The 25,592-nt window shown below is 38.7% G+C and overlaps 1 protein-coding gene across 3 annotated transcripts in view; it reads right to left on the bottom strand.

Moving 5' to 3' along the window:
* LOC144665540 (lactadherin-like) overlaps nucleotides 1-22,604 on the bottom strand; it is a 32,028-nt gene extending 9,424 nt beyond the window's left edge. The window contains exons 1-8 of one of the 3 annotated variants that reach the window (XM_078526779.1): nucleotides 22,539-22,604; nucleotides 16,645-16,723; nucleotides 15,689-16,023; nucleotides 14,998-15,130; nucleotides 14,076-14,407; nucleotides 13,194-13,326; nucleotides 11,538-11,792; nucleotides 8,360-8,769 (exon numbers count right to left, since the gene is read on the bottom strand). In XM_078526779.1, coding sequence (XP_078382905.1) covers nucleotides 8,531-8,769; nucleotides 11,538-11,792; nucleotides 13,194-13,326; nucleotides 14,076-14,407; nucleotides 14,998-15,130; nucleotides 15,689-16,023; nucleotides 16,645-16,708 — 1,491 coding nt within the window. In that variant the 5' untranslated portion in view covers nucleotides 16,709-16,723; nucleotides 22,539-22,604 and the 3' untranslated portion in view covers nucleotides 8,360-8,530. Of the gene's footprint in view, nucleotides 1-8,359; nucleotides 8,770-11,537; nucleotides 11,793-13,193; nucleotides 13,327-14,075; nucleotides 14,408-14,997; nucleotides 15,131-15,688; nucleotides 16,024-16,644; nucleotides 16,724-19,149; nucleotides 19,218-22,538 lie in introns of those variants that run through there. The other 2 variants (XM_078526778.1, XM_078526780.1) reach the window with 2 other exon arrangements.
* Nucleotides 22,605-25,592: the final 2,988 nt, after the last annotated feature.

The following is a 25,592-nucleotide window of genomic DNA, read 5'->3' as shown; positions in this document are numbered from 1 at the left end:
CCACCTCACAAAAGCAAGCCATTATTAAATTAATAGACAAAAAAGACAGAGATAGAAGGTACATCAAAAATTGGAGGCCAATTTCTCTTCTTAACGTGGATATGAAAATTGCTTCAAAAGCCCTCGCTCTACGCTTAGAGAAAATTTTACCAGAGATCATACAGGCTGACCAATATGCTTATGTCAGAGGAAGAACGATCTTTGATGCTATCCGCACCATTGAAGATATCATGGAGTACACTAAGATTCAACAGCTGTCTGGTCTAATGGTTGCCTTTGATTTCGAGAAAGCTTTTGACTCACTAAGCTGGTCCTTCTTATTTAAAGCCTTGCGAGCTTTTAACTTCGGTGAATCGTTTATCCGTTGGGTTTCTGTACTGTACTGTAACATATCGAGCTGTGTTATAAACAACGGCTTTTCTTCTCAGCTTTTTGACGTTCGAAGAGGTGTCAGGCAGGGGGATCCGCTGTCGGCATACCTCTTTATCATTGCTCTCGAAGTGTTGCTTGTTAGAATCAGAAGTGACGTGAGTATAAATGGTATTGTCGTTGACAAGGAAATCAAACTTGCAGCTTTCGCTGATGATCTGACAACGTTTTTACATGACGTCAACTCCCTCGAAAATCTTTCCACGACTCTTCATAAATTTGGATTGTGTTCTGGCTTGAAGCTCAACGCGGAGAAAACCGAAGCTTTATGGCTAGGAACCAGCCACGATAACGACCAACCCTTTCCTGCTGGTATCGACAAAGTTAATAAACCAATTAAAATTCTTGGCGTTCATTTTACCTACGATTTGAAGAAAAAACAAGAGCTCAACTATGATGAAACTCTAAAGTCGCTTTCCGATACCCTAGCAGGATGGAGATGGCGGAACTTGACTTTATATGGCAAAATCCAGGTCGTTAAGACATTTCTTATACCAAAATTTATGTTTCGCGCATCACTCATGTGCTCCACGAAAAAAATAATCAAAGAGCTTAACTCCATTATCTACAGGTTCATCTGGAAGGGATGTGACAAAATTAAACGCTTAGCACTTATCAGTGATTATAAGAATGGTGGTCTAAGAATGCCACATGTTAAAACTCTTATCGATACCCAACGCATTATCTGTCTTAAAAAATATATTGAGGATTACGACAGCCCATGGAAACACTTTCTTTCGTTCTTTCTCAAGGACTATGGCGGAAAATTTCTCTTATACTGCAATTTCAATCCTGCTGACCTACCAGACCATATTCCCAGCTTTTACAGAGACTGTCTTGATGTCTGGTCAAAATTAACGACCAAACCTGCCGAGTCCCGTGGCGAAGTTCTAAACCAAATCCTCTGGAACAATCAATTCGTACGCATCAACGGCAAACCTATTTTTTACAGAAGACTACTCTCAAAGGATATCACTTTCATTTCTGACATTCTGACCAAGAACGGCAAGCTAAAGCCTTGGCCCTCTCTTGCGACAATTGGGCTTACGCTCATTGAATTTTTGTCACTACTGGGTATTTTTGACTCTCTTCCTTCTCCGTGGAAAGCCCTAATTAACTCGAATGGGACTCCTATTGAATCTTACATCCCACCTGTATTGCAACATACCCTCTAGTTAAATGGTAAATGCTTTCCGCTTGATTCGATTAACTCGAAAAAGCTATACTGGGAATTGGTGGAGACGATTCAAGTAGACCCAGCGGCACGACACAAATATACAACATTATTTCACAATCACGAGCTAGACTGGGAAACATTTTACTTAATTCCACATGTCGTTACAATTGACACGAATACAAAAATTTTCCAATACAAAATTCTCAATCGGATACTGTACACCAACAAATCTCTATACAAAATGAAAATAGTCAGCTCTCCTCTTTGTACTTTCTGTCACACGTCTGAGGAATCTCTCGAGCATCTTTTTTGTTATTGTAAACATAGCATCGACTTTTGGAAGTCCGTTGTTCTTTGGCTAAAATCCATAGACATAAATATTGACTTTTTAAATGATTACGATATCATTTTCGGCCTAGCTCAAAAGAATCTCAATTGGACCCTTCTAAATCATATTATTATTATTGGTAAACAGGTCATTTACTCTAACCGGCTCAAGAATATTCTACCCCTTTTGCCACATGTTATCATAAAAATAAAATACATTGAATCAATTGAGCGATCCATTGCCCTAAAAAATAACAAACTGAAAACTCACGTTGAAAAGTGGAAGCCAATTATCAACTCTTTGTAATATAATGTATAAGATTATTAAGTTTTTTGGAGATTAGGTGTTTAACATGTACCGTAATTACTTTTGTAACGTATAACGTAAGTAATGTAGTATGTTTGTGTAACATAATATAATGTACTGTGTAATGGGGTTAAACAAATGTAATGTACTGTAGTGTAAGTCTTCTAAAGCATTAAAGTATTAAAAAAAAAAAAAAAAAAAAAAAAAAATTCTATATAATTTTACCCTCGATAACTCGAGCCATGTCTGTCAATATGTGACACGTCAAGAAAACAAACAGTGTACTGAGTTCAAAACGTTGAATTTACTTTGAAATAAAAGGGTAATGGTACACGAGTCAGAGCCGTCCCCGAAACGCCCCTCAAAACACAAACTGCGCCACGCCATTGACGTGCTACAGACTTTCAGTTTGTTTGTGGAGGTTGATACCGATTCTTTCAAACCCAGCCCGTAAGAGAACGTTTAAGGATTGTCGCCAGGACGAATTAACTCACCATTTCTTGAAAAAGTTAATCGCATAAACTCTGCTGCAGTAGCCTCAGCGTTCTTCACTTTGAAACCTGCAACGTTCGCAGCTGATTCGCTTTGTTTTACGTCAGTTACGTTACGTTCTGGTTTATACAGTGATTTAGAAATACATTAATTGTTCCTTTTAATTTTGGCTTCTCTATACTCTATTTAAATTTGTTTAAAGTGTACACTGGTCAACACCGTATGAATAGAACATCAATCAACACCGTTTTTGCCTTATTTCCGGTCATTAGTTTTCAACTCCCAACTCGAACTTCCGATAACTCGAACCATTTTCAATTTCCCTTGTAGTTTCTGTCAAAATCGTGCACGTATATATGGTGGCAATAATCCTGCACATGGGCACCCTCGAAAGCCTCACAAAATAAATACCCTGAGCAATAAGCGATCCATGACGACCTATTACGTTTTAAAATGAAAATTACGGGATATTTTAGTCACTCGTCAGGTTCTTATAAAATTACCTTTTTCCGTTTATGAAAACGTGGTGTTCTCTGTGAAAAGTGAACTTGAAAAGGAGTTTGCCTGCTTCTCGTCTACAAGCTCCGAATAAACAAATTTTAAAAGCTGTTTTCGAACCAAAAAAGGATTATTTGCCCGAGGCATTTTAAACATACCAAAGATAGGGCAGAGGAATCCATCGAGAGGCACGGATAAAAATGAGTGTTTTTGGACCTATACAGATTGCAAAATTACTAGATTAGGCATGTTCAACTTGTCTTCACATACAATACGTACATTACAAATCGGTTGAAAAACAGTTTTTCTCAATAGTAATTGTAAATAGTCGGGTTTTTTCCCCTATTTGTTTTTGCTTGTATTTTTAACTTAATTAATTCAATTTTTTTAAAATTGTTTTTATGTAAATAGATCACCTTTTAGATAATTTTTAGAGAGTAACATTTGTATTCTTGTAAAGTTTTATCTAATTCAGCCCTTTAGCTGTAATTTTAAAACTTTAATAAAACTATTTATCTATCCAATACTTCATATTTTGGAAACCGAAATTTACTCACACATTTTTATTTTCCCCCTCTGTAGATCCAATTTAATTAATGCCTTTACAGACGGCACATCAAACGAAGGGTGGAAGCTAAGCAGCGTTCGAGAGAATACCTCAATTTAAATGTTTTCATTTCAAGCAGCAATTGTTAGAGTGTCTCAATGGGGTTAACCATTAGCCGTAAAATTGGAAAATTTTAACCGTTAGCCGTAAAATATGTTAACCATAACAAATTGGTCAGTAAATTAAAATAAAACAGACTACATCACTTCATCGTCCCAGAATGGTCCCAAGACCAAAAAAATATGTTTTTTAATAATAGAATTTAATTTTTCAACCTTTAAAGACAATGGATCAGGAAATTAATTTTTAACTTCTGTTAACCGTAATGAAAATAAATTACCCGTTAGCCGTAGAAAAGTTAAAATTTTAAAGGTTAACCGTAAAAGCCCCCATCCCTTTGAAACCCTCTTGTTAGAGTTGTTTATCGTGATTGCCTGATCGCAGGTTAGCTCTGAATTAAAAACACCACGAGCCGAGAGCTTGTTAATTTATCGCCACATGGAGCTTGAATCATGAATTTTAATACGGAGGCAATACAAAAGAATTATCGACAGCTTTAAAAGTTTGAAATCCGTCAGTTAATTTGGATTCACTTGGCTAGACTTTCCTCAGAGACTTTCATATGGCCTTATGCGTCTGCCAGTGCAACTGAGTCCTCGAATGTTCTCACTATCTTCTCAGTGTTGCTTGTCGAAAGTACTGATGATTCATGTTTTGGAATTTAGAGAAGAGTTCGCGACACTATTTAGCACACTACACGCCGCCCCGGGTGGTTATAAATGATTATGCCATTCACTGTGATGGCGGTTATTGGATCGAGCATGCTTTTAAACTCTATGGGCGACGTTTGCAAGGATAGGCTAACCTAAAAGGAGGCCTAAAAGTGGTCCATCGAGTTTTATAGCCTGCTCCAATAACCGCCATCAGAGCAAATGGCATAATTACGAAATTATTTGTAACCACCTGGGCGTTTAGTGTGCTAAATAGTGTCGCGAACTCTTCTCCAAATTACAAAGCATGAATCATAAATAACACGAACATCCCAGAGAGTTGAGAAAGAGTAAGATTACACGACCTTTATATAATTCAAGAGAATCAATAATGAAGCTCAAACCAAATGTTTGTCCTATCTCTCAATACATTCAATACACGTATAATAGGATTTACACCTCACTAGCTGCGCCCTGGGTATCTAAGAGCAATTGTTCTTTTTGGTATCAAGCCAAAATAACGTTTGCGTAGGAGGACTAGATCACGCAACTCAAAAAGTATTCGAAAGTATGTTTATAGTTTCGTGTTTATCCAGCCCTTTCTATCCTTAGGCTTTGGTAGATTGTGTTCCTAAAAGTGGCATATTATGCTACTAGCAGTGCTCAAAATTTTGCCAAATTATGCAAAAATTATGACAGAATTAATTATGCTCCTGATTTCCGAAATTATGCTCACAAAATGACGTAGATTCTGTACATAGAGGTGCGCAATAACGACACCAAATTATGATGTTTTTTAAATAAACTGTTGTTGTAATTTTTTTTGTGTTTTATGGCAGTTTGTCTCGGCCGTCAGCTGTCCAAATTAGCTGCTTGCATCTCTGAACCGTTTGTAAAATGCCTCCAACGACTTAAAAATCACAATTGTATAGCTAAAACACGCATTGCAAGAACAAACTACCTAAATTTATTTTATTTCTGTAGACAGTACACCATATTTACTAAATTTTATGAATTTATGCTCCAAAAAGTGCTAACAATTGCTAATTATGCCGTGCAGTGCTCGTTTCACAAATTATGCTTTTGAGCTCCAATTATGCTAAAAATTATGCTAGCACAATCTACCAAAGCCTATCTATCCTGCGTGCAGGCTCACCGTTGGGTCTCGTGCACGAGAAGTTTCTCGCTGGCTCGCTTTTCGTACGCCACTCGCATGTATGAAGGCCATGCAGCATGTATCGCAGATTAAGCTTCTTCGTGTTCTTGTGATTCTAAGCCGAGTTCAGTCTTAATTCTCTAGTCCAGCAACGACATTTTGAGAATTAAGGTATTTGTTTTTTTAATATTATTGAGGCTTCTGAGGACCTTTGTCGCCTAACCAACGGTTGTAAATTAAATGTCGCTGTGACCTGTCGTTTTTAACACAGTAGGTAAATGCTGCCATAGCTTCACGTTTTCCCTGTCTGATGCTTCTACATCCCTTAAACCTGGTTTAAAACACGAGAGAGAGATCCTCTGAAAATTTGTAGCTTCTTTCTCTGCATTTAAAATTCGTTTTATGAATTACCATTATTTTAACGGCCCGACATCCATTCAATCCGTTGAAATATAAATGTACTGAAAGCTTCAAAGTAAACGCGAGACTTGCTTAACGAGTTTTGCACGAGGCAGTATAGAATTTTTTAGCTTCTGTCAAAATCGTGCACGTTTGGCGGCAATAATCTAAAATAAATACCCTGAGCAGTAAGCGATCCACCACGACCTGTTACGTGTAAAAATGAAAAACATAATATATTTTTAATCAGTTCTTAGGTTCTTACCTTTTCTATGAAAAACTGACGTCCTCTCTGAAAAGTGAACTTGAAAAGAAGTTTGCCTGCTTCTCATTTTGAAACATACCAAAAAGAGTTCAGAGGAAACCATGGAGAGGCACGGATAAAAATGAGTGTGGTTTGGACCTACATAGATTGCAAACTTACTAGATTAGGCCTGTCCAATTGTCCTCACATACAATACTTCAAATTTTGGAAAAAAAGAAATTGAGTCACACATTTTTTTCCCCTCTGTAGATGCAATTTAATTAATGCCTTTACAGACGGCAGATCAAACGAAGGGTGGAAGCCAAGCGGCGTTCGAGAGAATACCTTAATTAATTGTTTTCATTTCAAGCAGATATTAGCTAGCGCGTGTATTGTTCAACTCTACGGCTGTTTTGCTCTAATTTTTCCTTTTTGGTAATGGTAATTGATAAGTTTTCTTATTTATATTTCTCCTATTTTATTTATTCTCGATATTCTAATATATTATTGTCTTTTTTTCATTTTGCTCACAGTAATTTTCTGTGGTGTTGTGTGTTTTACCGACCTTAATTTGTATTAACATAATTGTAACACTGGCTGCCTGCCCTTTTTAACTCCTCTACAGTTATTTCAAGCAGCCAGACCCCTAATTATTTATTTATACTATATATATTTTCTTTTTGTAAATATTTAGGGTAAACAAAGTTTTGTTGCTGTTGTTAGAGTTGTTTATCATGATTGATTTGCAATATCGCAGTAAAGGCCACTGGTTGGAATGGACACCCATCGATCGCTTACATAAAATGACTCTAGAATTTGAATTTATTTAAATCCACCGTGATTGAATTTCCGTTTGCTGCCTCTAAAATTAATTCAGCATTTAGTTTATTCGACAAAAAAGACCTGAACAGGACAGTTTTAGTTTCCTTTTTGAACAACAGTTGAAGTCGTGGAAAAGGGCCAACGTTGCAACGAAAGAACTCGTAGCGTTTTACACAACATGTATCCGACCAGTCATTGAAAACACTTCCCCAGTTTTCCACAATTCACTCCCAAACTATCTGTCGGAGGAGCTGGAGGGCTTACAAAGGCGCGCCATGAGAATAATTTTTCCACACGCCATCTATCGCAAGGCTTTAAGACTTGCGAGGTTACACAGAGGAACTTTCCGATCGGAGACAGACACAAACCGTCAAAATGTTTCAATTCTGGATATAAACAATAACCCTGAGCACAAATTATTCCAATCACCTGCGCCCAATGAATGTCATTTTAATCTAAGAAATAACAGACGATTTCACATGCCCGTCTGCAAAACGAACAGGTTGAAAAACAGTTTTTTTAATAGTAGTTGTAAAAAGTCGTTTGTTTTTCCTTTTTGTTTTTGCTCGTATTTTTAACTTAATTAATTCAACTTTTTTAACTTGTTTTTATGTAAATAGATCAGCTTTTGGATAGTTTGTTAGCGATTAACATTTGTATACTTATAAAGTTTTATCCAATTCAACCCTTAAGCTCAGTAATTTTAAAACTTCAATAGACTATCTATCTCTCTCTCAATGATGTCGGTCGGTTACTTCAACTACTAAGCTACGTCGAGCGAGTCAGGGATTGCAGTCGTTTTCGTTGCAAGCGCGCGGAGCGAAAGAACGTGTGAGTCGCGTGCAAGAGAGGGGAATTAAAAGTTGAGGAGAAACGCATACGAACGAACGAACGCACGACCAGTTGGAATAATTGCCGTGAAGATGTTCGTACGTGGAGTTGTGTCTGATACTATATTTTTTATGGGGGGAGGGGTTATTTTCCGCAGGGTGGGGTGTTACCGGATATTTAACGCCAACAACGTCTGTCTGAGTGCACCCTTGTCTCGCCACGTAGCGGAACATTTTGCCGCTCCCACATAAGACCATAATCGGGCCAAAATCTTCCTGATACCTTTTGCACGACGCGCTTTAGAACGAGATATACATAAAGAAAATATTTGACATCAGCAATAGGCCACTGTAGGATAACTAACAACAACTAGTTTTATTCCTTCCTTCAACACTGCGATTACACACCCCGGGACCCCGGGTACAAAGGCTGTTTAAAGTGTACAGTTTGTGCTCTATGCTAATTTGCACTTCTTTACTCATGAGTGCTTATCAAGGCGGGAGAAGGTTCCCGCCATGATTCCTGTATAAACTAGGGCACGCAGTAAGACTCGCTACACATGGACACCTCACATGATCCATCAGAACACGTCGAGTCTTTATATTTCTGAAACAATTCCTGCGTTGCACAATGTCGTACCACTATGCCGGTTTTGTTGTTCTTAAGCTTGATGCACACGTCCTGATCTTCATCACAGGTTATGATTTTTACTTGGTGATTGCATTCTTCTTCAGACGGGGCAGTACAAACAGGACATTTAAATGGACCCCCTGTTCACAGAGAGGATCAAAAGAGGTATAATAAAGTTTGCAATTAAAGTACACAGTACTGGTTCTGAAGAAAACTAGCTCCTAGCCCTGCTATAGCTAGTTTAAATATTGCATGTCAAATAAATACTGTACGCTTCTAGTCCTTATGCCGCTAGTGCAAGTCTGTTAATCAGTTTGGTTTCACTTACTTTAAATTAACTGTTTCAAGTACATTGTAAAATTCATTAACTATTCATGAGGGTACAAACCAATCCCAGCACAGTATTCAGATCACATGTACACAACTGTAAATCCCAATACAAATCAAACAATAAAATTAACTTTTGATACAAACTCCTGCTCGGCCATTCATTAACTTTTGATACAGATCTCTGCGGATTCGCATAACAATACTTTAGATCCAATTTATTGTTTTCATTACACAAGTAGAATAGAATATTCGAGAATATTAAAAGTGACAGGCCAAACACGACTCCCGCCGGTCGCTAAAAGTTAGCCTTCAGTTTGTTAATGGAGGATTTCACTCGCTCTCTGGAGCCGTTACAGCATTGATATTTATGCCATTGTGTCTGCTAGCTAGCTCTCTGGCATATTTGGTTAGATTTATCGGCTCTTGTTTGTTGAAAGATTCTTAATTGCCTTCAAAAGAATGTTGTAGTCTGTAATGTTTATCAGATCAGTGGGTCTCTAACCGTCATCTTGTTTGAAGTGGCGGTTAGCTTGCAGAATAACGTTTCGTTATTCCACGGTTGCGAGGGTCTAAGATCCAAGTATTTTTATGGCTACTACAGTCTCCAGGCATTGAGAGCGATGGTTTCTTTGAGTTAATGTTTAGCTCCCCTTAGTTTGAGTGGTTGTGATTTGAGTTCTTGTATGGGACTAAACTTTACCTCCATTATTTTTTAACTGTCTTGTTGCGTTACTTGCATCCAACAAATAAATTCTATGGCAGATTGATTACTGCATTTGAAGTTTCTAGGATGCTGCAACGATGTCTCCTGGCAAATGTTTTATCTTAAGCAAGACTCGAGTTTCGGTCCTTCAGTGGACCTCATCAGTTGCTCCTATGTTAAGGTCTCATCGAATGATTTGGAATCATTCTATTTGCCGTTTTTGTACTTGACTGCAGGATCGAAAATTCTGCTTTCTAATTGGCTCGTTTAACTGGACCAATTGTGTTAATGTTGTTCGATCCGTGCTTAAGTTGTGTTTGTTGAGAAGGCGATTTTTCGTATTTTAGACCGTTAAAGGTCAGTTCTGATGCTAAATGGTGGTTCTCTCGTAGCCGTGCGTAAGTGGTGTCCCACATTATGAAGAAGGGCTTCATTTCGAATTTATTTCACAGCATGCGTTAGTCTTTAGCATAGATTTTTTCTTGCGATCAAAGATAATCTCGTGCAACGCAGCGGAACGGGGCTCTGTCAAAAAAAAGGTCACAAGTGAGAATATTAAAAGTGACAGGCCAAACACGACTCCCGCCGGTCGCTAAAAGTTAGCCTTCAGTTTCGAGTCTTGCTTAAGATAAAACATTTGCCAGGAGACATCGTTGCAGCATCCTAGAAACTTCAAATGCAGTAATCAATCTGCCATAGAATTTATTTGTTGGATGCAAGTAACGCAACAAGACAGTTAAAAAATAATGGAGGTAAAGTTTAGTCCCATACAAGAACTCAAATCACAACCACTCAAACTAAGGGGAGCTAAACATTAACTCAAAGAAACCATCGCTCTCAATGCCTAGAGACTGTAGTAGCCATAAAAATACTTGGATCTTAGACCCTCGCAACCGTGGAATAACGAAACGTTATTCTGCAAGCTAACCGCCACTTCAAACAAGATGACGGTTAGAGACCCACTGATCTGATAAACATTACAGACTACAACATTCTTTTGAAGTCAATTAAGAATCTTTCAACAAACAAGAGCCGATAAATCTAACCAAATATGCCAGAGAGCTAGCTAGCAGACACAATGGCATAAATATCAATGCTGTAACGGCTCCAGAGAGCGAGTGAAATCCTCCATTAACAAACTGAAGGCTAACTTTTAGCGACCGGCGGGAGTCGTGTTTGGCCTGTCACTTTTAATATTCTCCTCTGATCTGTATGGCCGTTAACAATGGCGAGCCGATAGGCGAGCCATTGTAAACCCCCATACAGATCTCCCGCTCATACTTTATCTACTACTTAAGTTTCGGGTGTGACTGGTGAGTAGAGTCAAGGAGGCAAAAAAAAGTGTACCCTGTTAAGCGGCACATATTTGTATAGCCCATATATGGGAGAAGCCCCTCGGAGTAGGTAGGTTAGTTAGAGCGGTTTTCACTTGAGTGTCGAAAGTAAATTGCGTTTGCTTTGGTTTTGCATTGCTACGCTTAGTGATTGGCTTAAAAATCTCGCACCACTTTCTCAGCCAATCAGAACTAAAACCAAAACCAATCGCGACTCACTCGCGTACGTTTTCCTGCGCTTTCTGCCGGCTACATAGACTTTCTCAAAGTCTCGCGGTCGTCGCTTCGCGACTCACTGCACTCGCTTCGCTCGCCAATAGAGGGCGACTTGGTGCAAGTCTACCGGCTACATGTATTTGCTTCGAGTTATGCTTGGTTCACTGAATTGTCTGTGTCCTTTGTGGTTGGCCAGAGTAATTAATTTGGTTTTGGTTTTACGACACTTAATTGAAAACTGCTCTAACTAGTAAGTAAATTAGTGAGCGCTATTATCATTAGCCACGTTAGCTTCAAATTTGTACTATATCTTTTATTTTCTTACCCTCATTTCCGACGTTTGCAATGCAGTCACCGGGGCAAGTGCCAACTTCACATAGCAAGCCATCGTTCATACGATGTTCACATCTGTACTTTTGCCACTCAAGGTCAGAGTCACATCCTCGCTCATAGTATGGTTGGTCGAGTCCGTTTGTTGCGAAGCACATATCACCTGGATTACACTCTCGGTAATGCATCTCCTTATCACATTTTTCTTGGCTCGTATTAGCTTCACAATACCAACAGTGAGTAGGTGGGACTACAAAGAGATTGAAAGCAGGATGAGAAAGGTTCAGACCTCTCAACCTCAAAAAACCAGAGATCCAGAGATGGAGGTTAAAAAATCGGGAGATTAGTCAACTGACAGTCAAAAATAAGTAAAACCAGAATCTATCTAAGAGAAAGCGTCTGTTTCAATTCCTGTTTATGACTTAAAAATATATATATATTTTCCACGACCTCAGAGAACTTCTCTTTTGCGCATGACTGACGGTGAGAAGAGATGTTTTTTGTCCGGGGAAAAAAAGAAAGGGGGGGGAGAAAAAAGGGGGGGGCGGGGGGCGTTGCCTCCCCAAAAAAAAAAAAAAAAAAAAAAATTTTATACATCCTGAAAAAACCTTTCCCTTCTTTTCTCCTCGGGGAGAAAAAAAAAGAAAAATTTTCCCCCCATTCCATAAAAAAAAAATATAAAAAAAACCTCACCGTCTGTTCTAGTATTCCCATTCCGGAATAGTCGACCCCAAAAGAATGCACCCTTAGTGAGCCAAAAATGACATTGTACGAGGACATTGCATCCATACTGCAATGAACTAAAGGTAAGACGGTAATCCAGGGGTTATTCTGTTTCAGTCACGACATTACAGGTAGGGTCTCCTCTTCGACATTTGCACAACGCAGCATCGTGCAAGATTATCGATTTTATCGTTTCAGGTTAATAATATCACATGAAGTTCCGCTCTTCGTTACAACGGTCTAAAAAGTATCTGGTTGGTGTGCTTACATCATGGGCCCTAATAATGATAATAATGATGATGATGATGATGATGATGATGATGATGATGATGATGATGGGGGAGGAGGAGAATATAATAATAATAATAAGAAGAATAATAATAATAAGAAGGGGGAGAATGATGATGATGATGATGATGATGATAAAATAATGATAAAAAGAAGAAAATAATGATGATGAGAGAGAGATAATAATAAAGAAGAGATGATGATGGTGATGGGGGTGATGATGATGATGATGATAATATAATGATAATAATGATGATGATGATGATGATGATGATGATGATGATGATGATGATGATATAATGATGATAATGATGATGATGATGATGATGATGATGATGATGATGATAATAATGATGATGATGATGATGGTGATGGTGGTGATGATGATGATATAATGATGATAATGATGATGATGATGATGATGATGATGATGATGATGATGATGATGATGATAAATCCTAATATTTATCGTAAAGAAGTAAAAGAGCTTAACGGTAAATACCCCTCCGTTTATAAGCCCACCCAAAACCCCTTACGAAGCTTATAAGCCCAGGGCTTACAACCGTGATCAAACCCAGACCTATGTTTCCTTTAGTTCCTAATAGTCTAATTGGTAGAAGAACTGAGAACTCACGCGTACCGATATATACCTCCACTCTGAGACAATTCCAATTGTGTTGCTTGGTTGGATGAAAGCGAACATATCTTGCATACACTGACAGTGGCAATCTGTGTTGAACAACTGTGTTGCTGTCCCCTTGCCTGTGGAATTCCTTTCAATAAAAAACAGAGCATATACACCTAATTTCAGTAACGTTGTCATAGTAAAAAGCAAAATGAACAAAGCCAAATAGGAATTAATTATCTTAATCATCGTAGCTGGCTGCATTTACAAGAAACTCACGAGTTTATTGCTGTACACATATTAATTGTGTTTGAAGATAAAATCGATTAACGTGTGTTTTGTGGTGTTTTTAGGTGGTTTCTTCGGGCGAATATCATTAAACAAATCTTTGTCGTGCCTAATTAATTCCTATTTGTCTTTTTTTATTTGCTTTTTTTCTATGAAAACGTTATTGTAGTTAGTTGTATAATGAACACGCCGTGTTGCTTGCATATTAACGTTTTGTGGTCACTGTTTTTTGGCACAATATAATCATCCCATCAACTCTATATAAAATTAATCTCGTAGTAGAGCGGTTTTTTACTTGAGTGTCGAAAGTAAATTGCGTATGTTTCGGTTTTGCATTTCTACGCTTACTGATTGGCTTAAAAATCTTGCGCCACTTTCTCAGCCAATCAAAATTGAAACCAAAACCAATCGTGACTCGCTCGCGCACGTTTCCCGCGCTTCGTGCCAGCTACATGTATTTGCTTCGAGTTTTGATTGGTTCACTGGATTATCTGTGTTCTATGTGATTGGCCAGAGTCATTACTTTGGTTTTGGTTTTACGATACTCAATTGAAGACTGCTCTAGCAATGAACCAGTATTAACTGAAGCTAAGCGGTGCAACTTCTTACCACTTCCACGCCGTTTGCATCCGTATAAGGCGACCAGATGATTCCAATTGATGAGTAGGACAGCTTGAAGTCTGTAACCCATTCATTGCCATTTCTGTCTCCCTGGGAAGCAACAGCGCACACTTCAGAAAATGCCCCAAGATCAACCTGCAGCCAGTCGTCGTTCTTGTTAGCCTCTTTAGCACACCAGCCATCGCCTCTGTCTCCGTTAAGTCGACCGTAAGCGGGTTGGTAATCAACGCCATATTGAGAAGAGGCTGTTATGTATTTATCAGGAATTTTGGCTTGGTCAGATATTCCTGCAGGATTCTTGAAGCAATAATTTGCTGGTTCTGAAAGCAAACAATAATTCAATAAAAAACAGAAAAGTTAATTGATGTCACTATAAACACCAACCTAAGTTTACTTCCCAGCAATAGACTTTCTTATTCTTACTAACTTTCGCGTGTACTTGATTATAATTTCTCGATAATTCGATCCCGAGATAATTGCAAGAAAAATTAGAGGAAAAGTGTATTAAATTTCGCGATTTTGTCATGTGTTTTTTGAATCAGTTGTCAAAGACTAAGGAACCAGTGGACATACACAAAGGTAGGAGCCTACAAACGGACCTTTACTGACTAAAGAGGATTTGAACTCATTCACAACGTAACCTCCAAACAGTAATCAGAGGAAGGGTGCAAGCCAAAAACAAGACGGAGAGATATTTTTAACGGTAGATAGTTGCAGTACAAACGTTTTAAATTTTTTATTGTTTTGATATAAAATATGGTATTAATTTTCGCGTGTTTAAATTTAGCGCAATGTTTTTTTCGCGCGTACTAAATTTCGCGATTATTTTGAAATCGCGAAAATTAGTACTAGCGAAAATAAGTAAGTATAAGGTAGCTAATTGATAGAAGAAATAAGAACTCAAGCGTACCGCTATACAACTCCACTCTGAGACAGTTCCATTTATGTTGCTTGGTTGGATGAAAGCGAAAGAGGCTTGCAGATATTGGTACTGGTAATCTGTGTTGGTCAACTGTGTTGCTGTCACCTTGCCTGTGGAATTCCTTTCAATAAAAAAACAGAACTTATATAGAGCGGTTTTCACTTGAGGGTCGAAAGTAATTCGTGTTTGCTTTGGTTTTGCATTACTACGCTTAGTGATTGGTTTTAAAATCTCGCGCCACTTTCTCAGCCAATCAGAACTAAAACCAACCATCGTGACTCACTCGCGCACGTTTTCCCGCGCTTCGTGCCAGCTACGTGCATTTGCTTCAAGTTTTGATTGGTTCACTGGATTGTCTGTGTCCTTTGTGATTGGCCAGAGCAATTACGTTGGTTTTGGTTTTACGACACTCAATTGAAAACTGCTCTATAACATGGCGTGTTGCTTGTTGTAGTTATCGATCTTTGACATATATAATCATTCATAATCATCGCACCACTCTGGATTTCTCTTTCTATAAAATTGATCTCGTGACCTGCAATAGCAATAAACCAGTATGGAAGCTATTGTGATGTATAAATTGTGTCCCCAATTAGTTTTCTTTTAAGCTAAATACCATTGGCACTTAATAAAGTCTTTCTATCATTAATTTATTCATCTAAGCGGTGTAACCTCTCACCACTTCCACGCCATTTGCATCCTTATAAGGTGTCCAGACTTTTCCATCCGATGAGTAGGACAGCTTGAAGTCTGTGACCCATTCATTGCCATTTCTGTCCCCCTGGGAAGCGACAGCGCACACTTCAGTAACTATCCCAAAATCAACCTGCAGCCAGTCGTCATTCCTGTTAGCTTCTTTGGCACACCAACCATCGCCTCTGTTTCCGTTCAGTCGACCGTAAGCGGGCTGGTAATCAACGCCATATTGAGAAGAGGCTGTTATGTATTTATCAGGAACTATGGCTAGGCCAGATATCCCTAGTAGAGGATTCGTGAAGCAACCATCCGCTGGTTCTAAAGGCAACGTTCAGTTATTTCATGTTATTAAAATAAAAATACTAAAAAATTGATGTCTCAAGAAGTCACTGAATATAACTTTGGGCACGTTTTTCTTAGCACATTTAACAATCGGCAACATCCAGTGCAATTTTTGTTGGTCGCTTATTAATAAGGACTCAAATTTCACAGCACGAAAAGACAACTTTATTACGCCAAAGAGTGCGCTACCTTTACATCTTTCAAGCTGATCATTTTACCAGCTTTACATTTACGATCAAAGTTTGTTAGCTTAAGGTTCCTTTAAAAATCGCCAACTTTACTTACACCGCTTTACGTCAAATTTAAGTAGGTAGCGCAAATATCTTAAAGAGAGAATAATAAATGGGCGCGCGTAGATATGGAATTTATCTATAGGGTGTATAAATCGATATCGATTCGATCGAACACGAGAAGGGAAATTTCATATCTCCTAGTTGAACCATGTACTATTTTATTTATTTTATAAACCAACTAATTACGACATGTACGAGGTTTTTTACAATTTTCCGGAGATTTCCGACCATTTGCTAAAGATTTCCGACCATTTTCCGAAGATTTCCGACTATTTTCCGATCACTTTTAATTTAATTTACCTACCTGCCGCCTGTAGCGATGGAATAAAAGCAATGAAGACGAAGAATGCCAGATACATTACGGCCATAGGATTCCTTTCTTTCTGTTAAAAAAAATGGCTAAAGGTTATTAAGATAGCGAGTGACAGTTGATTTTGACGCCAAACGTTAACGATCTTGGTCACGTGGCTTTGTCAAACTAAAGGCCTGTTTACACAGGCGATTTTTGTCGCGCAACTCAATGCAATTTTTGTCGCGCCGAAGTTGCATCAAGTTTCGAACAGGTTTGAAACTCCTGCGACTCGTGGCGACTTTATCGCCGTTAGTTTTCACGCGTGCAACCTCGCGGCGATTTCATGGCGATTTTATCGCAGCGATATCGCAGCGAAGTTGCATGAAGTCGCCGCGTGTCTTGATGCAACTTCAGCGCGACAAAAATTGTATCGAGTTGCGCGACAAAAATCGCCTGTGTAAACGGGCGTTAAAAGGAACGCAGGTCGTTGAGCAGAATGGCGCGACATTTTCCAGGGTCCCCTCTTCCTCTCTGCGAACTGGAATCACGTCGAAATATTTGGCTTTTCACGCAACACGAATAATTCCAAAAATGTTTTTACGTTCACGCAAAATCGTTCATGTATTACGGCAATAGCCCTGCATGTGGGAACCCTCGAAATGCTCACAAACAACACCCTGAGCAGACTTCTCAGTGAGTGACCAACCACGACAAATCGCCGTCTATGAAAACCTGACGTTCTCCGTAAAAAGTAAGTTGAAAAGGAGTTTGCCTGCTTCTCGTCTACAAGTTCTGAATAAACAAATTTTAAAAGCTGTTTTCGAACCAAAAACGGATTAGTTCTCCCGAGGCATCGTTAAACATACCAAAGAGAGTACAACGGAATTCATGGGGAGACACAATACTTCATATTTTGGAAACCGAAATTGACTCACACAGTTTTATTTTTCCTTCTCTGTCGATCCAGTTTAATTAATGCCTTCAAGATGGCACATCAAACGAGCAGTTGCTAAGGAATTGCTCAAGATGTTTTCTGGTGGCAAGCTATTTTGGAGCGTTCGGCAATGCTTAAAGGTGAATTTTTGGTGGGGAGGACAAGTGCATTGAAAAAAATTGATATTGCGCGCGCGTAACTAGTGCCAGTCCCAAACCGCGCGCTAATAGTTAAAATCCCTCAAATCTTTTTAGAGAAAAGTAAAGTTCCGGGTTTTTTTTTTCAAAGAATTAGAGATAACATATCCTTCTTCATAATCCTCCGTATGGAATTACCATTTACATGTAAGAATTGGACGCTACTGAAGAAAATCTGAAAATACGTGTCTTTAATTATTACGCCATAAATTTAATAATAATGCGAATTTCCTAAAAACCATACGGAGCATTAAACGCGAAGACGTTCTTTATCTGTTGGCATGATTTTAACTTTTAGATCTATACGCCCTTTCACTTTTAGGGTTTTTTTTCTCTACCGGTCACGTGACTTGTCAAATATAGCTGTGTTTTGAAACTTTTGAAGGACTCTTCAATAGAACAAAGTTGTGCAACAATCTCATCCGTGGGAGGTTTAGTTTCCAAAAGTTGATGGTCACAAATCTTTCTTAGCAAAAAATTGGTAGTTAAGAAGGACCCTTTTATGAACATAACTTCAGTGAGGTTTGTTGCACAAGGCGATTCAGAAACTCAAATGATATAATTGTTTGAAAGTCAAATTTTGTTTTATAACGGAGCTACAACTGTTGGCACTAATGCTAAGAGAACTAAGAGAACTAATTTAAGAGAAGACCTGGCAACGAGGTTTCCCTGGACCAGGAAACTTTGTCTAGACTGTCATTATTGAGAATGCGTTCATTTTAATGGCTCGATAACAGGAAATATTCTTAAGACAAAAATACCTCTTGACGGTTTATTTCATTGTTAGAAGCGCTAAGATTAAATTTGTAAAATCCTCATAAGTGCTCTGAGTTAACCTGCGATCATGCGTTCTTTTTATTTTTTTCTTTCCTCCGATTCTGTCGCAAAAAGAAGAACGCCTGATCACAGGATGGTTCTGAGTTAAAAACGCCACCAGCCGCCGGAGAGCTTGCAGTGTATCGCCTTGAATCATGAATTTAAATACGGACTCGATACAAAAGAATTATCGACAGCTTTAAAAGAATAAAATCCTTCAGTTAATTTGGGTTCACTTGGCTACACTTTCCTCAGAGGCCTTACGGCCTTGTGCGTCCCGAATGTCCTCACTATCTTCTGTTGGTTGTCGAAAGTACTTATTCACTTTAAGGTTATATCATAATTCGTCCATCGAGTCAATAGTTTTATAGTATGCTCCAATAACCGCCACCAGAACCACTGGGATTTAGGGATTCATTCCGGCGTCCGGCACAACAATCGACAGGAATTTACCTTTAAACTTTTGTGAGCGAGTACACTTTTGAATTTGTAATGCTTCTAACGTTGTCGACATGGGTAAGCTAAGGTAACCAAGCACATTTTCCGATAACAACAAAAAAGGATTCATACCTTAGTTTTCCAGCGCGCCGAGTTGTCCAAAAAAGGGGATGTACACTTTAGGTATCACAAGACGAGAGTGATCAAATGCTTTGCACTACTGAAGAGATTTTCCACATGACTTCTCCCACCCATTTTGGGCAAGTTTAACCAATTGGAAGTCAAATGATTTTACCATGTTGATCCTTTCTCTCAATATAATACAGTGACAGTTACACCTGAGTAGCTGCGCCATGGGTACCTAAGAACAATTGTTCTTTTTGGTATGAAGCCAAAACAATGTTTGCATAGAAGGACTAGATCATGCAACTCAAAACCCGTTTTAATATTCAAAACCTGGACCTTCTCTTTCTACAATAAAATTTCTTGTCATTAATTGAACTGCAAACACAATTAACACAGTTTTGGTAACGTAGACACGTTGTTTCAGTGTCCGTGCCAGTTTCCATAAAACTACAAAACATTAATGAAGTTGTTTTAACGTCACTGCTTCGCAAGTCATACTGAGCACTCAATAATCATTACGAAATGATATTTCTTTTCTCAGTAGTCAGAAGCTGTTAGAGTTGTTTATGAATTTCTTTGTATTCCACAGCAAAGGACACTGGTTGCAATGGACACCCACCGATCACTTACATAAAATGTTTCTAGAATTTGAATTCATTTAAATGCACCGTGATTTAATTTCTGTTTGCTGCCTCTAAAATGAATTCGGCATTTAATTAATTCGACAACAAAACCCTGAACGGGACAGTTTTATTTTCTTTTTTGAACAAACCTTGAGGTTTATTGCACAAGGCGATACAGAAACTCACACTGGCACTTCAATAGGGCAATAGGGTGTGGATGGTTCCCATAGCAACCATTTTGAACAAAACTTTCAAACTTAGGTTTCTCTTGAGAAGTGCTACCAAAGTAATTGACGCTTCTTCGGAAAGTTTAAGGCAAATCTTCGGCAAATTTAAGGTCCTTTTTAGAGTACTTACCACCTAAGAAAATTAAATTCAACCCCAGCTAGCTCAGGCCCTCTCTCAAGAGTAGGCCTGGAATAAGGTTGAGAAAATTCCCGGGAACCTTTGTATATAGCTAGACTAAGAATGCGTTCAAAAGTAGATGAATGGCTCGATAGCAGGAAATATTCTTAGAACAAACACACCTCGTGACGGTTTATTTCATTTATTTTATATATTTTTGGAAACGCTAAGTTTAAATTTGTTAAGTCCTCATAAGTGCTCTGAGTTAACCTGCGATCATGCGTTCTTTTTTTCATTCTTTTTTTCTTTCTGGTTAGCTCTGAGTTAAAAACGCCACCAGCCGAGAGCTTGTCAGATTATTGCCACCTGAAGCTTGAAGCTTGAAGCATGACTCAATTCAAAAGAATTATCGACAGCTTTAAAAGTTTGCAATCCGTCAGTTAATTTGGATTTACTTGGCTACACCTTCCTTAGAGGCCTTATGGCTTTATGCGTCCCGTAGTGCAACTGAGTCATCGAATGTTCTCGCTATCTTCTGTTGCTTGTCGAAAGTATTTACTTACTTTTAGGTTAGTCCATCCCTGTAGACGTCGTCCACCGAGTTTTATAGCATGCTCCAATAACTGCCATCAAAGCAAATGGCATAGTTATTTATAACCACCCGGGCGTGTAGTGTGCCAAATAGTGTCGCGATCCTTCTCCAAATTACAAAGCATGAATCATAAATGACACGAACATCTCAGAGAGTTGAAAAAGAGTTAAATAACACGACCTTTATATAATTCAAGAGAAGCAATAATGAAGCTCAAACCAATGTGATTTTTTCGAGGTGTTGCTCCGGCCCCTTCTCAGTAGTGCTACGCGCCGGATTCATTTCGATGGCTGCACCTTCGCTACCAACAATCTGCAGGAATTTACCTTTTGTGAGTGAGTACACTTTTGAATTTGTAACGCTTCTAACGTTGCTGACATGCGTAAGATAAGGCAACCAAGCACGTTTTAGGATAACTTCAAAGAAAATTTCATACCTTAGTCTTCCAGCCGAGTTACGTTGTCCAAAATGTAGGGGTGTTCGCTCTTCAGGTAACACAAGGTGAGAGTGATTAAAATGCTCTGCACTATTGAATTTTCAAGAGATTTTCCACATGACTTCTCCCGCCCATTTTGGGCAAGTTTAACCAATTGGAAGTCAAATGATTTTACCATGTTGATCCTTTCTCTCAACATAATAGAATTTTACTAGTTGCGCCCTTGGTACCTAAACGCAACTGTTCTTTTTAGTATATCAAGCCAAAATAATGTTTGCATAGGAGGACTAGATCACGCAATTTCAAAAAGTATGTTTGTAAAATTCATTAAATATTCATGCGGGTGCAAACCAATCCCAGTACCATATTCAGATCACATGTACACAACTGTAAACCCCAATACAAATCAAACAATAGAATTAACTTTTGATACAAACTCCTGCTCAGCAATTAGTATTCATTTACTTTTGATACAGATCTGTACTGATTCGCATAACAATACTTTGCATTCAATTTATTGCTTTCATTTCACAAGTAGAATAAAATATTCGCGTCCGATCCTATCGGCTCGCCATTGTAAACGCCCATGCAGATCTCCCGCTCATATTTTATCTACTACTTATAGTTTTGAATTTATCCAGCCCTTTCTATCCTACGTGCAGGCTCGCGCCGTTGGGTCTCACGCACGAGAAGTTTATCGCTGGCTCGCTTTTCGTACGCCACTCGCATGCATGAAGGTGAGCATGTATTGCTGTTTAAGCTTCTTCGCTTTCTTGTGATTCTAAACAGTTCAGTCTTGTCCAGTCCGGCATGCAACGACATTTTTAAGAAATAAGGTTTTTGTTCGCTTTGAATATTATTGAGGCCAACCAAGGGTGGTAGCCGTGTCGCAATGTCGCGAGCTTCTAAAGGACCTTTGTCGCCTAACCAACGGCTGCACATGTCGCCGTCGTTTTTCGCATTGTAGGTAAATGCCGCCATAGCTTCACGTTTTCCCTGTCTGATACTTCTACATCGCTCTAAACATGGGTTAAAATACGGGAGAGAGAGGTCCTCTGAAAATTTGTAGCTTCTGTCCTCTGCATTTAAAATTCGTTTTCTGAATTGCCATTATTTTAACAGGCCGACCACCATTCGATCCGTTGAAATATATAGGTACTGAAAACTTCAAAGTAAACGCGAGACCTGCTTAACGAATTTTGCACGAGGCAGTATAGAATTTGGCCGGTTTCTGTCAAAATCGTGCACGTATAGCAGCAATGGTCCTGCATGTGGGCACCCTCGAAAGTCTCACAGAATAAATACCCTGAGCTGACTTCTCAGTAAGCGATCCATCACAACCTGTTACGTTTTAAAATGAAAAACAGAAGATATTTTTAATCACTCCTTAGGTTCTTACCTTTTTCTATGAAAAACTGGCGTTCCTTCTGAAAAGTGAGTTGAAAAGGAGTTTGCCTGCTTCTCGTCTACAAGTTCTGAATAAACAAATTTTAAAAGCTGTTTTCGAACCAAAAAAGGATTATTTCTCCTGAGGCATTTTGAAACATACCAAAAAGAGTTCAGAGGAATCTATGGAGAGGCACAGAAAAATGAGTGCTTTTCGGCCTGCAGAGATTGCAAACTTACTAGAATAGGCCTGTTCAACTTGTCTTCACATGTAACACTTCAAATTTTTGAATAAAGAAATTGACTCACATTTTTATTTTTCCCCTCTGTAGTTCCAATTTAATTATGCTTTTACAGACGGCACATCAAACGAAGGGTGGAAGCCAAGCGGCGTTCGGGAGAATACCTTAATTGAAATGTTTTCATTTCAAGCAGCAATTGTTAGAAAATTATTTATAACCACTCGGGCGTGTAGTGTGCCAAATAGTGTCGCGAACTCTTCTCCAAATTACAAAGCGTGAATCATAAATGACACGAACATCTCAAAGAGTTGAAAAAGAGTTAGATAACACGACCTTTATATAATTCAAGAGAAGCAATAATGAAGCTCAAACCAATGTGATTTTTCGAGGTGTTGCTCCGGCCCCTTCTCAGTAGTGCTACGCGCCGGATTCATTTCGGCGGCTGCACCCTCGCTACCAACAATCTGCAGGAATTTACGTTTTGTGAGCGAGTACACTTTTAAATTTTTGTAATGCTTTCAACGTTGCCGACATGTGTAAGCTAAGGAAAGTAAGCAAAATTTTAAAATAACTTCAAAGAAATATTTTCATACTTTAGTTTTTCAGCCGAAATGTCCAAAATTGAACGGGATGTTCGCTCTTCAGGTGTCACAAGAAGGGAGTGATCAAAATGCTCTGCACTATTGAATTTTCAAGAGATTTTCCACATGAGTTCTTCCACCAATTTTGGGTAAGTTTAACCAATTGGAAGTCAAATGCTTATCCTTTCTCTCAATATAGTAGGATTTACACCTCACTAGCTGCGCGCTGGGTACCTAAGAACAATTGTTCTTTTTGGTATCAAGCTAAAACAACGTTTGCATAGGGGGACTAGATCACGCAACTCAAAACCCGTTTTGATATTTAAAAACTGGACCTACTTTTTCTAAAATAAATTTTCCCGTTATAACTTGAACTGGAAACACAGTTAACACAGTTTTGGTAACATAAACACGTCGTTTCAGTATCCGTGCCTTTCCATAAAACCACAAAACATTAATGAAGTTGTTTTGAAGTCATGCTTCGCAAGTTATATTGAACAAAGCAATGATCTTCATACTCTCCTCTCCTCATCTATGGCATTTTGAAACAAAACTGCTCACACTATCTCAGAATTTTACAATTTAATTCCGAGGAAACTTCTTGTAGACATAACTCACGTTTGTTTGTGTGGGTTGCACAGGACTACAAAATGCATAATGAACAACTAATCTTTAAGTTGTCACACTTCGTGGAGGGGGGCAGGGCGGGGTCTGAACCTCCCGCCACCCGTGCCTTTGACTCCCGCTTCCCGTATTTTTTACTCCCGCCTTCCGCCCCATTCCATAGCCGCTCTTTCCTCTTAGTTTCATATCTATTGCGAAATATAACGAAATGATGCGAAATTTTACTCGTTTTCTCCCGGTTCCCATCACCTTAGGAATCCCGCTTCCCGCCCTCTCTCCTCCTGCTTCCCACCCCTTTTCTCCCGGGCTGCTGCCCCCCTGTCCCCCCTCCACCACTTCGCTATCCTTATCAGCAGAAGAGCGAGAAAGACGAATCGCGCGAAGAGTTCTTCAATCCAGTGATCAAACCAATAGAAAGCTAAACTGGCTGGCTAGTCGAAGCAATTTCAATTGCTAAATATTTTCAAGTGTATTCACACAATATGAGAGCTTTGATTGTCTTTCAAAAGAACAGAATGTACAAAAGTAAAATAAAACATATTGAAGTATAAAGGCTGATATGATAGCTACCAAACATACCCCAGTTTCCATTGGTGATATAATTTATACTTTCGCTTACGAATAGCAATTCTTTTCCGTTTATTCAGATAAGTATTTGTTTAGAGTACGCGTGAGCTAGTTAAATCACATAAAACCACAAAACAAGAGTTGTTTTGAAGTCATGCTTCGCAAGCCATATACTGAACAAAGCAGTGATCATGACGAAATGATATTTCTTTTCTCAGTTAACGTTGTCAGAAGTTGTTGCCTATTGATGTAAGTACTAAGTATCGAGAAGAACTGTTAAAACCAGAGAACAAAGCAACCAGTTGAAACATTGCTGGAATAGTCAGTAAGCTGATTTCCCAACAAAGAATACTTTTTCCTTGGATTAAGAATTTTGTTTGATTGACAGTGATTTCATGGGTAAAGTGTGGTTGAGCCATTAAAAGGAATCAATTTTGCATTTAAAAAACATGACACGAACAGTTTAACTGACGGACAGGAAAAACTCTCTACAGGCTGAAAAATTTTTTTGACAAAGGCCTTTACCTGGAAACAAGGGAACACTCACTGGCCGCTGGGAGGCCGAAATCTATTTTGACGAGAGAATATCCCCTAGACAATAATTCACACAGAACTTTGTTCCAACGCAGGGTTTCATACCATGACTATACATTGAGTACTGCAGTGAAAACACAACCAAAGATTGTTTCACGTAAAAAGCACTTCTATTTACAAGAAATGACGTGATTAGGTCAAATCATCAAAAAGTCTCAACAGTAGCCGGCTCATCGAGCGAAATAAAGACATTTTATTTATTTATTTATTTATTTATTTATTTCATATTTATTTATTTATCCCTTTCAGGGGTATCAAATGGTCTTTGCGAGCATTTGCGAACATGCGAGCACAGCGTTTTTCTTTGCGAGGAAGAGCATTGACAAAAATTAGCCTTGCGAGCAGCGAGTACTTTTCAAATAGCTACCCCCACTAAAAACCGAACATGCGAGCACTTGTAAAAATGTGCGAGCACGAGCAAACGAGCACCCATTAAAATTTTGCGCGTATTCCGAGCAA

The sequence above is a fragment of the Oculina patagonica genome, chromosome 9 (assembly GCF_052425735.1).
Source record: "Oculina patagonica isolate OP01 chromosome 9, crgOcupat, whole genome shotgun sequence".
NCBI classification, from domain to species: domain Eukaryota; kingdom Metazoa; phylum Cnidaria; class Anthozoa; order Scleractinia; family Oculinidae; genus Oculina; species Oculina patagonica.
Note: the sequence above shows the minus strand (reverse complement) of the source record. Positions and strands in the feature narration are given on the sequence as shown.